This window comes from Bombus huntii, chromosome 3 (assembly GCF_024542735.1).
Source record: "Bombus huntii isolate Logan2020A chromosome 3, iyBomHunt1.1, whole genome shotgun sequence".
Lineage (NCBI taxonomy): Eukaryota > Metazoa > Arthropoda > Insecta > Hymenoptera > Apidae > Bombus > Bombus huntii.
Window position 1 is genome coordinate 7,142,740 of NC_066240.1, and position 16,531 is coordinate 7,159,270.

Sequence of the window (16,531 nt, forward strand, 5' to 3'; positions counted from 1 at the left end):
GTTGATCCACGAATTCCCCGTCGTTCGTACACGAATTCTTGTTGTTAGTACTCGAATTCTCGTCGTTCATACTCGAATTCTCGTCGTTTATACTCGAATTCTTGTCGTTCATACTCGAATTCTCGTCGTTCATACTCGAATTCTCGTCGTTCTATACTCGAATTCTCGTCGTTCTATACTCCAATTCTCGTCGTTCTATACTCGAATTCTCGTCGTTCTATACTCGAATTCTCGTCGTTCTATACTCGAATTCTCGTCGTCCTATACTCGAATTCTCGACGTTCATACTCGAATTCTCGTCGTTCATACTCGAATTATCGTCGTTCATACTCGAATTCTCGTCGTTCATACTCGAATTCTCGTCGTTCATACACGAATTTTCGTCGTTCATACTCGAATTCTCGTCGTTTATACTCGAATTCTTGTCGTTCATACTCCAATTCTCGTCGTTCATACTCCAATTCTCGTCGTTCTATACTCCAATTCTCGTCGTTCTATACTCGAATTCTCGTCGTTCTATACTCGAATTCTCGTCGTTCTATACTCGAATTCTCGTCGTTCTATACTCGAATTCTCGACGTTCATACTCGAATTCTCGTCGTTCATACTCGAATTCTCGCCGTTCATACACGAATTCTTGTTGTTAGTACTCGAATTTTCGTCGTTCATACTCGAATTCTCGTCGTTTATACTCGAATTCTTGTCGTTCATACTCGAATTCTCGTCGTTCATACTCGAATTCTCGTCGTTCATACTCGAATTCTCGTCGTTCATACTCGAATTCCCGTCGTTCATACTCGAATTCTCGTCGTTCTATACTCGAATTCTCGTCGTTTATACTCGAATTCTCGTCGTTCTATACTCCAATTCTCGTCGTTCTATACTCCAATTCTCGTCGTTCTATACTCCAATTCTCGTCGTTCTATACTCCAATTCTCGTCGTTCTATACTCCAATTCTCGTCGTTCTATACTCCAATTCTCGTCGTTCTATACTCCAATTCTCGTCGTTCTATACTCCAATTCTCGTCGTTCTATACTCCAATTCTCGTCGTTCTATACTCCAATTCTCGTCGTTCTATACTCCAATTCTCGTCGTTCTATACTCCAATTCTCGTCGTTCTATACTCCAATTCTCGTCGTTCTATACTCCAATTCTCGCCGTTCATACACGAATTCTTGTTGTTAGTACTCGAATTTTCGTCGTTCATACTCGAATTCTCGTCGTTTATACTCGAATTCTTGTCGTTCATACTCGAATTCTCGTCGTTCTATACTCCAATTCTCGTCGTTCTATACTCCAATTCTCGTCGTTCTATACTCCAATTCTCGTCGTTCTATACACCAATTCTCGTCGTTCTATACACCAATTCTCGTCGTTCTATACTCGAATTCTCGTCGTTCATACTCGAATTCTCGTCGTTCATACTCGAATTCTCGTCGTTCATACACGAATTCTTGTTGTTAGTACTCGAATTTTCGTCGTTCATACTCGAATTCTCGTCGTTTATACTCGAATTCTTGTCGTTCATACTCGAATTCTTGTCGTTCATACTCGAATTCTCGTCGTTCATACTCGAATTCTCGTCGTTCTATACTCGAATTCTCGTCGTTTATACTCGAATTCTCGTCGTTTATACTCGAATTCTCGTCGTTCTATACTCCAATTCTCGTCGTTCTATACTCGAATTCTCGTCGTTCTATACTCGAATTCTCGACGTTTATACTCGAATTCTCGTCGTTCATACTCGAATTCTCGTCGTTCATACACGAATTCTTGTTGTTAGTACTCGAATTCTCGTCGTTCTATACTCGAATTCTCGTCGTTTATACTCGAATTCTCGACGTTCATACTCGAATTCTCGTCGTTCATACTCGAATTCTCGCCGTTCATACACGAATTCTTGTTGTTAGTACTCGAATTTTCGTCGTTCATACTCGAATTCTCGTCGTTTATACTCGAATTCTTGTCGTTCATACTCGAATTCTCGTCGTTCATACACGAATTCTCGTCGTTCTATACTCGAATTCTCGTCGTTCTATACTCGAATTCTCGTCGTTCTATACTCGAATTCTCGACGTTTATACTCGAATTCTCGTCGTTCATACTCGAATTCTCGCCGTTCATACACGAATTCTTGTTGTTAGTACTCGAATTTTCGTCGTTCATACTCGAATTCTCGTCGTTTATACTCGAATTCTTGTCGTTCATACTCGAATTCTCGTCGTTCATACACGAATTCTCGTCGTTCTATACTCCAATTCTCGTCGTTCTATACTCGAATTCTCGTCGTTCTATACTCCAATTCTCGACGTTCATACTCGAATTCTCGTCGTTTATACTCGAATTCTCGTTGTTCATACTCGAATTCTCGTCGTTCATACACGAATTCTCGTCGTTCTATACTCGAATTCTCGTCGTTCTATACTCGAATTCTCGTCGTTCTATACTCGAATTCTCGTCGTTCTATACTCGAATTCTCGTCGTTCATACTCGAATTCTCGTCGTTTATACTCGAATTCTCGTCGTTCATACAGAAATTCTCGTTGTTCATACATGAATTCTCGTTGTTCATACACGAATTCTTGTAGTTCAGAAACGAATTCTCGTCGTGTCAGTTGTCCACGAATTTAGGTCCTTATCCAGGAATTCTCGAAGTATAATGAAATCCAATGAGCGACTTCCTCGCTGATTTCGTAGCGTTTTACTGCGCTTATCGTGGTGCTCCACCGCTTTTCTTCCTTCCTTTCTTCTGGTGCTAAATGTGTAGAAAGATTTCAGTGATTTTATTGTACATTATTTACGAACAGACATTTAAACGACGTCGGCTTATTGATGAATAGAGACTTCAATGAAATTATTGTAGGATAACATATTAACGACGTGCATCATCGAATTGAAGTGAAACAAAAACGCACGATATGAATTTTATGAATGGTTTATTAAAAGCCATTACTTTCTTGTTTGTGAGAATGATAAACTCATAGTTTGAACGACTCAATGGTTGACTCAGACTACTGATGGTTTATGTCAACATATTGATAGCAACAAATATACATCTAAACACACATAATCGTGAATAAACTGTGAATGTTTATGCATTTATTCTTCATACATGCTTTTTTTATTGCACGTATAAAAGTAAAAATTCCTAAACATTCATATTCTAGTCGTAATACTAACATACTTGTGACAGGGTTTTCTTTGGGAAAAGGAAAAAGTGCAAGAATACGTACCCGTGGTAGCGTTGGATGTGTACAGTCCACCACGCTGTACCCCACGGGTCTCAAGGTGCCATCACCATCTGAATCAGGTGGTGGAGCGCCGGGCATCATGTACGAAGGGTTTGGCATAATTCGTGTTTGTTTATTAAAAGCGGATCGTACTCCGCCATCAAGCCGACCACTAAGCGCGTTATATTAAATAAACTCCACACGTTAGTTTGGAAAACGTGTCTACACAGGTCAGCAGAATGTGGCATCTTGTTCTTGAAATTGTATATATTTTCGTTGGCAACAACCTTAGCGGAATTAATTAGCACGCTCACGCTCCCGAATTTCATCTTCGCAGATTCAATGCTCTCTAATACGTCCTTGTCGAACTTCACCTCAAAAGTTAAAAAATATCATACAATTATTCATTATGAAAACATTGCGTATTATTGTTAATTCAAAGTTTCGTTAAAACATGAAAATTTTACAATGTAAAATTTCTATCGGACTACTTGTATTTTGATCATTTTGTCGTCTTGTTAGTTATTATCTTATAGAGACATTAATATTATATTAGGTTGATTTACATCAAATGAAATTTGAAATCCACCTAGTTTCTTCTGATATATAAGTATAAATATAAACTAATTTCCTTCTTATTCTATGTACTTTTGTTCGACCGTATTCGCGGGGAAAAGCGTTCGCGATATAACGCGTCAACGAAGGTCGTAAGTCGTCTCGTCTCGATAAGATAATCGACGCCACGAATCAAACACTCGCCTATTTGAGTTAAGAGAATAGGGGTGGTTTGAATGATATTCACACTGAATTAACAATTAAAATATCACTTAGCACTGAGTCAACAATTGAAATATCAACACTGAGTTACCAATTAAAATATCACTATTTCCAACAACTTTTGATTACTATAAGTGTCTACGAGTGTTTGAATGACAAGTGTAAGTGTTCTTGCGGAAGAGCGGATACCTGGTATGTCTTGACGGAGGAATTGTTATTAACTGACGATCAGGTAAATGATGTCGAACTACTAATAAGCGTTATCCCCACCATCGGTCGCTCTCGCGGTGGAAGAGGCCCTGCAATACCATACAGGGAAAAGACCACTTAATCCACAAATTGCCGTGATAGTATTTCTAAGCACATATCGTAAAACCTCACGGTCTCTGCAATAAGAAAAATCTCTAATTCTTATGGTTTATGAGCAATAAATCAGTTCCTTGGAAATAATGCGGGTTCGAGCAAATACGATTGAGTAGTTGTTGACTACCTCGGCGGAAGTATGGATTAGATTATATAATACGGTCATGGGAAGTAATATTTTCATTGTAGTTTGCATTTACAAGTATATTCTAAGAAGTTTTAAATATGTATGTTATAAATATATACACAAAATTCTTTATATTGTTAAAAACGAAACGGTACCTTTCGTAATAAAAATCGTATTACTTAAGTTGATTCCTGTTGAAGCTCCAAAAAAAAAAGTAATACTTTCAAAACGACTGAAATTAAATTAAATAATTCGATAATTCACAGTAAGTAGATTTCTAAATGACAACAAATAACTAAGTATTCAGCAATTAAGTAGTATTTTATATTAGATAATGTCGGATATATATTTGTAAAAAGATTTATTGCAAAAGAGAGATTATGTATTTTACACGACTGTCCTACTTATAAATACATATGCTTATGTTTAGTTGCCACTGTATCTCTGCATAAAACCATAACTATAAATGCTTAGTGGATCTTTTCCTCGATAGTACCAGTAGCTTAAATCTATAACTGTATTTTCACCCATTGACCACGGCTACTTGCCATTTGAACGCGGATTTTCGACATCTGAAATTGAATTCTCGCCATGTAACCACAGATTCTTGCCATTTATCAAAGATTTCTTGTCATTTGTCCAAGAATTGTCGTAATTCATCTCAGGAATCTTACGATTTATACACGTATTCTGGAGATTTGTTCAGAAGTTGTGGAGATTCGTCCGCGAATTCTCAAAATTTGTGCACGAATTCTCCCCATTTGTGCACAAATTCTGCGTATTTGATCGTTAATTGTCACCATCCATCCACACGTACCTGTCCTTCACCCACACATACCTGCCAGTCGTCCATACATACTTGCCATTCAACCACACATATTTGGCACTCGCCCGCTAATACTCACCAAGCATCTGTACAATATCAGGATTCGTCCGCAAATAATCAGGTTTCTTCCACGGATACTCATAATTCATCCACGGACACCCAAAATTCGTCCGCGGATACTCACGATTCATTTGCGGATACTCACAATTCGTCCACGGAAACTCACAATTCGTCCACGGAAACTCACAATTCGTCCACGGAAACTCACAATTCGTCTGCGTAAACTCACAATTCGTCTGCGTAAACTCACAATTCGTCTGCGTAAACTCACAATTCGTCTGCGTAAACTCACAATTCGTCTGCGTAAACTCACAATTCGTCTGCGTAAACTTACAATTCGTCTGCGAAAACTCACAATTCGTCTGCGGAAACTCACAATTCGTCTGCGGATACACAACATTCGTCGGCGGATACACAACATTCGTCGGCGAATACACAACAGTCGTCGGCGGATACACAACATTCGTCGGCGGATACACAACATTCGTCCGCGGATAAAATTTATTCGTCTGCGGATACAATTTATTTGTCCGCTGATACACTGTATTCGTCCACGAATTCGCGTTACTTGAACGCGGCTTAAAGCCACTTATCCACGAATTTAATTCCCTCGTCCAGACATTCACGCCAGTTGTCCACGCATTCTCTTCAGTTGTCCACGAATTTACGTCCTTTACCCACGAATCCTCGTAGTATGCTGGAATCCAATGAGCGACTTCCTTGATGGTTTCGTCGCCTTTTGATTCTTCTTCCGTGGTGCTCTGCTCCTGTTTTTCCTTTTTTCCCTGAGGAGCTAAATGTGAACAAAGATTTCAGTGATTTTATTGTACGTTATTTTCAAATAGACATTTAAACCATGACGGTTTATTAATGAACAATGACTCCAATGAAATTATTACAGGATAACATATTAATGACGTGCATCATCGAACTGAAATAAAGCAAAAATGCGCGATATGAATTTTATGAATGGTTTATTAAAAGCCATTACTTTCTTGTTTGTGAGAATGATAAACTCGTAGTTTGAAGGACTCGATGATTGATCCAAATTACTGATAGTTTGTGTCAACATATTGATAGTCACAAATTTACATCTAAATACACATAATCGTGAATAAACTGTGAATGTTTATGCATTTATTCTGCATACATGTTTTTTTTTATTGTACGTATAAAAATAAGAATTCCTAAACATTCGCAGTCTAGTCGTAATACTAACATACCTGTCACGGGCTTTTCTTCGGGAAAAAAAAGTGCAAGAACACGCTCTCTTAGTTTCATTGGATCTATAAGGACCTCTGCGCTGTTCTTCACGGATCTCCAGGTGCCTCGAGTATCCGAAACAGGTGGTGGAGCGCCCGCCAACCCCGCCATCAAGCCGGCCACTAAGCGTGTTATGTTAAATAACCCCTACACGTTAGTTTCGAAAACGCGTCTATACAGGTCAGCAGAATGTGGCTTCTTGTTCTTGAAATCGTAGATATTTTCGTAGACAACAGTCCTAGCGGAATTAATTAGCACATTCAGCCCTCCCCCCCCCCGATTTTCGCCTTCGCAGATTCAGTGTTGTCTAATACGTCCTTGTTGAATCTTGCCTAAAAAGTTAAAAAATATCATACAATTATTCATTATGAAAACATTGCGTATTATTGTTAATTCAAAGTTTCGTTAAAATATGAAAATTTTACAATGTAAAATTTCTATCGGACTACTTGTATTTTGATCGTTTTGTCGTCTTGTTAGTTATTATCTTATAGAGACATTAATATTATATTAGGTTGATCTACATCAAATAAAATTTGAAATCCACCTAGGTTCTTCGATATATATGTATAAATATAAACTAACTTCCTTGTTATTCTATGTACTTTTGTTCGACCGTATTCGCGGGGAAAAGCGTTTGCGGTATAACGTGTCAACGAAGGTCGTAAGTCGTCTCGTCTCGATAAGATAATCGACGCCATGAATCAACCAATCTCCTATTTCAGTTAAGATAATAGGTATGGTTTGAATGATATTCATACTGAATTAACAACTACAATATCGCTCAACACTGAGTTAACAATTAAAATATCATTATTTCCAACAAGTTTTGATTAGTATAAGTGTCTACGAGTGTTGCGAATGATATGTGTAAAAGTGTTCTTACAGAAGAGCGAAAACCAGGTGAGTCATGACCGAGGAACTGTTATTAACTGACGATAGGTAAATGATGTCGAACTACTAATAAGCGTCATCCCCACCATCGGTCGCTCTCACGGTGGAAGAGGCCCTGCAATACCGTACAGGGAAAAGACCACTTATCCCATGCTTGGCCGTAATGTAAACTTTAGGTATGTATTGTATAAATTGGGGATCTCTGCAATAAGGAAAATCTCTAATTCTTATGGTTTATGAGCAATAAATCAGTTCCTTGGAAATAATGCGGGTTTGAGCAAATACGATTGAGTAGTTGTTAACTATCTCGGCCGAAGGATGGATTAGGTTATATGCTACGGTCAAGGAACGTAATATTTTCATTGCAGTATGTGTCACGTTCCGCGACCCGCACGATCTGTAGCGCAAAAGTAAAATTGATAAGTTTCTTTCAAATAAAGGTAATTTAAAACGTTTATTTGAAACCATGTTTACAGTATTTGAAGTGAAAGGCAGTTAAGGTCACTAAAAGCCATATCTTGCGAATACTTATTTAAGCATGTTTTTATATTTACCCAATTATGTTTCTATAACGATATTAGGACAATTTAAATTGTAAACAAAGTCGACAGTTGAACAAACGTTGAGGATCTTCCCAAACATTTTCAAAAGAAAGACCCCGACGTTTTTTCATCTCCGACCGATATAAATGTAGCGACTCAGAAAAGTCAAAATTGTTTTTTTTTAATTTGTTTATTTAAATTTTAAGTTGATTCTTGTTGAACCTACAAAAATGTAATAATTTCAAAACGATTGAAATTAAATTAAATAATTCGATCATTCGCAGTAAATAGACTTCTAAATAACAACAAATAACTAAGTATTCAACAATTTAGTACTATTTTATATGAAATAATGTCCGATATATACTCGTAAAAGGATTTATTGCAAAAGAAAGATATTTATTTTACACGACTGTCCTGCATGTAAATACATATGCTTATGTTTGGTTCCTTCTGACCGTTTTCATAGATTCAACATTTTGAATCCTTGTGAATCTTCTCCTTGATTGTACTTGTAAGACCGTGACCACGGGTCACCACTGTGGCGCCTTGCTAACAGTTGATAGCGACATATTATAACAAGTCTTCGTTTATTTCAACAAACCATTCGCATCCGTTATTTCGTCGTAAGCAAAACGCCCAAAATATATTGTTGAAACGTGTAGAAAATATTAGTAAACAGTATTTGCTCATTCTATATATAATACTAAGATATGTGAACACTTCTAACTCCAATTATATGATTATAAAGCAGCGTTTACGATTATTTTCTAAGGTGTGTTTATAATAATATTCGTAAATTACCCCCCCCCCCCCCTCCCCCAAAGATATGGATGCAAACACAGTGCATCATTATATGCAAAATTTGTTCTCATTTCTTTTTCTTATTGATGTTTTAATAAAAATGTTTGAGGTGGATATGCCATGATAGCGTGCTGCTGATGTATAGGTCGATGTGAAGTGCTGCTGTTTTTTTCTCATTAATGAATCGTGGAGAAAAAATCGGACTACGAGCGTCGGGATTTGAACCTGCTGTGGAAACTTTCGTAACCAACGGCGCTAACCACTGCTCTGCAGTCGTCCGGTCGAGGATAAGGTTTTTGTGTAGCAAGCCACGGGACAGAAACCGTTGGAAGGTTTTGCTGTCAAGTGCCGCTACATATTTAATTGTTCAATAGGGCACTTTTTGTTTCAAATTATCTTCTACTTATCGGTTATATTCAAAATGCCCTAACTGTCAATTTTCATACAATTTTTACAATTGTAAGAAGTTCAAGCGCTCCGGACACCAATGACCATGACCGGCCATGAAACCGTGACCGGCCGTACATGACCAACGTGGCAGTCAAAGTATTCACTGTCGATCTTCATGAATTCAAGCTACGGTATCTTATGAAATATTTATGTATTGTACAACTATTTTCATTGTTGAGAACTTAGTACGCACGTGTAAATATTTTAAAAGAATAAATATATAATTTAGATTACTATCACGATCAATCAGACGATGATAATTTGTGCTAGAAACATTTGTTAAATAAACGGAATGACGTTTACACGAAATAGCATTTCGATGCGTAGACCAGAATTTCCAATGAATCAGGAGAAAAGTTAAATTTATAAATACAGAAGCTTGTGCGGCGTTTGGCAAAGTATGGAAACGGTAGAGTATTGCCGTTGCGGTTGATAATATTGGTAACCGCATTTAAATGACGGACATAGTGCGGTTCTCCAAATAGGATACTTTTGAATTGTAACGCCAACATTGGCGGTACGTACTGACAGAAAGCGGAGTTTCTAATGGACACTTAACTTCAATTAAACTAAAATTCAAACTACGCGACGTCGATGTTAGTGACGCTGTTCCGCTAGTTATTATACTGGATCTAAATCGTGTGAACTAGCGCGAAAGGATACCACGAGCCAGGAATCGGACCGTGTCCGAAACGATTCATTACCAGCCAACTAAAAGTACCAGACTTCTGATACTCAGTAATGTTATATATGTTCTACCTCATTAACATGTTTGTTATGTAGCATTAAAGAGAAAATGCCTGTCTGTTTAATGCATTCGCGTGATGTTGATCAAATCAAATTATGTAACTTTATTTCATTTCACTTTATTTCAGTATTTTTTCATTTATATTTTATTTGCAATGTGTATGTATGATTCCTTGATATTTAGAAATTAGTTCGTATTAGAAAATTCGGTATTTTTGACGTTACATTAGATATTCTTATTCATTATAGTCGAATATTAGAAAATTAATTAAAATGCAGGCGATTTGTGACTTTTATCGAAGAAAACTATATCATAAGCAATATCACAGTGTAGATATAGGTATAACAAAAGAAATTTTCCTTATTGCAAATTTTCACTAACTTTTAACTTGCCCTTTTGTCTAGAAATAGTATGCGCAAAATTTTCGAAACTTGAAACTAACTCAAATTAAATTAACTAAAGAGAGCGTACTTTAATATACATACATATACTGCAGGTACAACTCGTCTGCGTGTAATCGATTGAATCCCACCGACGCGACATGACGATATAACGCGGAATAATTGAAAATATTTCGCAGTGTCGCGAAAATCAACGCGCGAATCGATCAAATATTAGTAATCAAATGTACTGACGGCGAAAACACGAGCATAATGAACCGACTTGTTTGCTAACGTCGACGTAGCGCGTGTATTATTTACTCGTTAGTGTCATTCACAAATTCGATACGCACACGAAACGCACTGTGCCGTCCCCTTGCACGTTTCTCCAATTCATCGACATTAACGAGGCGTTTCGGTGTCAGCAGTGAAATTTCGCCGTGTTAGGGAGTTGTACGTCGAAAAATCCAAAATCCAAGCCGATTATCATCGACGATGGCGCCAACACTAGGTTTGGTGTACGGTGGTCAACCAGAAGCCAGTTCTCGTGGGTTGCAGTTAATTTGCGAAAATTCGCTGATACAGATTATTGTTTAATCCGGATGTTGAAATGTATCATGTTTGAGAGAATCCGGGAAATCGAAACTAGCTGTGTGAAATCAATAGCATTCGATTAAAAAACAAGGAAGAGATGATTGGGTTGAGAAATATCAGACTGCACATATTATCAACCAATCAGAACGTTAATCGTTCCGTCATCTTACGCAAACTATCTACCAAATCAATATTTGCAAGCGTGTCGAACATTTTACTGAATAGAGTCGTCTGACTAATATTTCTAGTTAGCGCAATCTTAGCAGGACAGCGCAGGAGCAACGGAGACACTGTACCCTATCGCTCATCACCGCACGTTGCTATATCATTTTATTCGTATATGTGATAATATACAGGGCGTCCCAATATTGATGGTACAACCTAGAGGAGGTGATTGTACAAAATAGGACGAAAATATGGAATAAATTTTGTTCATTTGAAGCTTTGTTTTCGAGAAAATGGACTTTAAATTTCCTCCGAGAATTCGAGAGTCGAACATATCTATATGTGCAGCATGATGGCCAGCATTTTCATCAATTTTTGCATTAATAAAGTAAATCTTAAGAATTATATACTTTATTATTACTCATAAACCTATTGCATGTGGTTTGATCGTGATTTGTTTAACCAAATTCAAAGTCGACTCTCTCGAAAACGAAGCTTCAAAAGAACAAAATTTATTGCATATTTTCGATTTATTTTATCATGTACAATCACTCTCTCCATATTGTACCATCATAATTGGGACACTCTGTATAATGACAACTGTATTTCGGTCAATACGTGTGTTTATCTTTATGATGGCGTTGAGTCTGTCAGAAACAACCAATCGGATCCGCATTCCTTTCGCAGGACTTCCCTCTAGCAGTGCACAGTACATGTTATGTCAATCGAATTTGGAAACGATTATACTATTTCTTACTCTGAATAACACTATTAAATATTTCTCTTTCGATGAATTGTTTCTTCAACCGAAACCGAAGAATTGGAGGCTCGAAACGAATCAATGCGGTGGGAATTATCAACGAAACCGAGGTTATTAACGCGTTTCACGAGCTAGCAAGCAACGCAGCAGCCAGAGAGTGGCATCGACGAAAAGCAAACGTCATAATTGCCACGTAATTATGCGCATTTTAATTTGTAACTCGCCCCACCCCCTTCACCATAAACTCACCCCTTTTGCATCTCCCTCCTCGTTACTTTGTTCGCGGTGCGGTATCACGCGGACACCGGCGCGAAACGCGAGCAATCGCAGCAAATTACAATCATGGCTGTTTGACGTGCGTGAGAGTTTGATTTATTAATCATCAGCCCGCAACGGGACAGTTTCCCGAATATTTTCGCGCCGTCGCGCCCCGCCGTAATTTTCTCGCAGCCCGCGACCGTTGTAATTTATTCCCGCATGTTATTTGTCTCTGCATCACTTTCATCCTTCTTTCTCTCTTCTTGTTTCTTTCTTCCAGCACTTGTCTATTTTATTTCCATGGTTCTAATAGCATTAGCTATTATATACTTTGAATATATATTTTTTTAAGAAACTACGCATATGTTTTAATGTATAAAACGTTTGATATGCACCAACCTAATATGTATCTTTTTATGTTAGTTGCACTCTTAAAATTTTAGAAGTGGCAAATATTCTTGTCTTGAAATTCTTATTGTAAACTTTAGAATTTTCTGCTCTAAATAAATAATTTTATGGAAACAATACGTTTGTTCATTTGATATATCTATACATGTCACAGATCGATGTCTATTGAGCAGATATGGTGGTTAACATTTTCTGTTGGATAAAAATGATTGGAATGAAATCAACGCATTTCCACTTTTCAAACTGACCGATGACGTTGGGTGATTTCGATATAGAAATCGAGAAAATTATCGCGAACGTTGGCGGATTCGAGTAGGTCTGGGTTAGGTAAGCGGAATCGTACCAACAGGCTTTCACGCGCACGAGCTGGACGCTGGTCCGATTTGAATACATAACTGGCCGGATATAAACGAGCCTATGAATAAAATTTAAATTCCAATCAGCGGCTGAACAATGCCACAATACCTGCGGTCGTCCGGTAGAAATCAAGTCGTATAATGCGTTTGGTGAATCTGCCTGTCTAGACATTGCGTTGTGGCGTTTATAATCGACGAAACTCCCACTATGTTCATATCTCAACTTCTAAAGAATATTTCATTTTTTCCCTTTTTTTCTTCTTCCGAGTGACATTCTTGAGTCATAAACAATTCATGACGCATTTATTAAAATTAAAAACAATCAGTGAGAAATTTACGATAAAATAAAATCCTGGTTTTTCATTTCAAAGCATTCAAATAAGAACGAATACAAATATCAGCCATTTGCTTCTGATTAATTCGTTGTTATTCTGTATTTATGTTATAATTTTTTAATATTGTACGACATCTTTTCTCATTTTCTGTATAAGATAAAGTTTTTCCAATTGAAAAGCACCCAATCAAGCGGCTCATCGGTTGCTTATAAATTCCATGTGTGTCCAGGGGACGAAATTCTAGTTATTTCTCTGGTTGTTTAACGATAACCGTGTTTCATACTAGGGACAGCTGCAATACAATACGTCGTCAAGAAGATTCTGGACATCTGTATTACAAGACCTTCTTTTTTCTTCTTCGACGTTTGCTTCAAATCCTCTATTGCGGCGTCGCTCGTGACTTATTCCAGACGAGTAAGGGTACGTATTTGGCATGACGTCAAACGTAGATATTAGGATTCCCAGGGGTGGATAGCCAAAGGGGCCAAAAGGGAACGGAAAAGAAAGAAAAAAAGAAAGAAGAACTATGTGGTACCCATTCGTGCGTCACATCCGTGACCAGCCTACCGGCTGCACGGGTCTTCGCAATCGTCAACCAGTTTCTTACGTGAAAGGTACCTTTAGTTTTCCAACACGTTAGTTTTTTCATTCTGCAACTTCCTTCTCGTCGTTTTTTTATCGTAAACAGTATTGGATCCATTTATATAATGTTGCAAGATTGTTTGAAGTATCATTGTATTCTATGGTACCAAGAAAGGAATTTTTTGTAATACTGCAGCTTATGAGGGTATTTGAATACTTACCATTACAGTGTTAGTAAACTGAATAATGAATACTTATAATTACAGTGTTAATAAAGTTTCAGAAAGTTTCATATAAAATACGTAATATATTCATACAAATTTTCTACGGTAAGTATTAGAATATTTTCACAAGCAACTATGTATACATAATTTTCAAGGCTTACAAAAATATTTAAGTATCTACTATAGAAAACTTTTATGAATACGTTATCTAGGTATTACGCGTATCTATCTGAAGCTTCTACTGTGATTACAATTTTATCTCTGATAAGATTGGGGTTAGGTTGCCTCAGCAAGACGATTCTTCAGACTCCAGTGTCGCGTATATCGATCTCGAAATGATGGAAACTGCGAAACACCTTTAAACCTCCTCTATTTCCTTCTTGTTACCGTTGAACGTTCCTGATTCCTCTGTTCCAGAGGCGGAAGCGAACTCGTTTCTTCCTCCTCCTTTCCTTTCGATGTCGACAAGAAGGGAGGCCCTGCTGCCTCTTTACGAATTGCAAATTTTCGGCAAGTTTTCGTTAGGGAAATTCAGCCGACGGTGTTCACTGTATACAAAGTGGCACTAGAGGATAGAGTAGATAGCTGAGAGGAGCGAGGAGAGGAGTCTCGGATACGCGCTCCACGGTAAAAGCACAAATATTTGACGGGTAAATAGAGTGATACTTGATGCGGCGCTGGTTGGTTCAGGGCACAGCCGCTGCTGCTGCTACGTCTGACCCCAAAGCTCCCGTTGCTGATGTCGTCCCGTGTTGCTAACGTTGCTACTCGCAGCATCGTTGACGATAGTCGCGATACCAATTGTTTGGTTCGTTCAGGTTCGCTGTTTTAGGAAACGATTTACAATCGGATATCTGGTTTGCATGATGGGATTTGTCGTGTTTCGGTAAATTGCAAACGTTAAGTTGCAAAGTTTGATTGTTCATCGCCGTATGGTCGTTGTGAAATCGTCTTAGTTAAATGACTATAACTTCCACATTTGGAATTGTGTTATACTGGAAGTCTGGTATACTTCCACATTTTGGAATTTCATTATCACTGTCACAATGCTCCAATATCTTGATTACATTGATACAGCTTAAAACAGATCCGAAAATATGTGAAAAGAGTACAAGATATCTGTTACAAGTATACATTTCACAGAGACAAAAGTGTTTAAATAATCAATTATTTATCAAATTACCTAAATATTCAATGCCACGATATTTAACACTTCTTCTATACTAAAGATTATCATATTCATACTGCAGGCTAATTCTTCAACGACAAACATGATGTAAAGCAGATTCGAAAATGGAATAGTACGTCGTCAGAGATAGAACGGTAACATAAAATTACAAATCTGTTGAACTCGATTCGCGATGTTCGCAAATCAGGAGACTGAATCGACAAGACCGGTTCGACGTGGCTATTCGTCAACCGGGAGAACCCTAACGTCTACCGCGCCACGATAAACCTGGAGCTTCGATTCCCTTCGTAGACTACCCTAGCCATTAAACACAATGCCGCTGCTATTATTCTTCACAGTGTTATTGAACGGGCCCCATTATCATCGTATAATATCGCGATATCTTTTCACCCCCGATGGGTGTGTCTACAGAATGGAAGAACTGCCAAATCGTAGCGGGCTCGTTTCGAGGCTCATATGCTTGGAACTTCGCCTAGAAATCCTTGGCAAACCTGGATTTCACTCAAAATTAATAGTTTTTAAAAATATACTCTGAAACCATCGTACATCTATTCGACGTTCTATTCGAACGAAAAATTCTTATTAGTCTCATTCTTTTGGTCGAGTTTTTATTAGATCTCGATGTTACAAATTTAGATGTAACAGATAATTCGATTTAATATGTCATAGTTTACTAAGCAATATCGTTACATTTATTGAATTCGGTCACTTGGATACGGTATGTTCCATTTTTTTTTATTTGGATCCTCTTCCGTAATAATCTACCAATCAATGTAAGTTCACAATTATGCGATTTTACGTTACATAAAATACTGTAATATCGTAAAGTAATTTGAATTAGAGATCGGTTGAAATTAGAAAAAACCGTGTACGTCGTCCTTCTGTGGTTCGTTTATATTTAAGAGCGCCTATGTGACTACAGTCACCTATTTCTTACAGAGATATGAGAAAAATAACAAACAACGTTAGAGCAGAAGGACGGTTTCGTGTTTCAAGGAGAAATGACCGAGAGGTCAGAGTATGCGAGTCGAAAAGTAAGAGTGTGCGAGAGTCAGAGTTGATCGAGACGTCGGAGAGTAGAGAGTAGAGAGTAGAGAGTAGAGAGTAGAGAGTAGAGAGAGAGAGAGAGAGAGAGAGAGAGAGAGAGTGAGAAGAGAGAGAGTGTTAGATTCGTTGTGAGGAGAGTTGCCAAAT

The 16,531-nt window shown here is 37.8% G+C and overlaps 2 protein-coding genes across 2 annotated transcripts; both read right to left on the minus strand.

Moving 5' to 3' along the window:
• Positions 1-516: 516 nt before the first annotated feature.
• Positions 517-3,331, minus strand: LOC126863574 (probable ATP-dependent RNA helicase ddx42). The gene is made up of 4 exons (XM_050613839.1): positions 3,236-3,331; positions 1,342-1,590; positions 1,105-1,269; positions 517-813 (listed from the first exon to the last, which is right to left on the minus strand). The coding sequence occupies exons 1-4, from the start codon at positions 3,329-3,331 to the stop codon at positions 517-519; spliced, it is 807 nt and encodes a 268-aa protein (XP_050469796.1).
• On the minus strand, positions 2,577-7,694 carry LOC126863405 (uncharacterized). Its single transcript, XM_050613530.1, has 6 exons — positions 7,535-7,694; positions 6,609-6,980; positions 5,405-6,178; positions 4,199-4,395; positions 3,236-3,606; positions 2,577-2,757 (listed from the first exon to the last, which is right to left on the minus strand). The coding sequence occupies exons 2-4, from the start codon at positions 6,757-6,759 to the stop codon at positions 4,337-4,339; spliced, it is 984 nt and encodes a 327-aa protein (XP_050469487.1). The 5' UTR covers positions 6,760-6,980; positions 7,535-7,694; the 3' UTR covers positions 2,577-2,757; positions 3,236-3,606; positions 4,199-4,336.
• Positions 7,695-16,531: the final 8,837 nt, after the last annotated feature.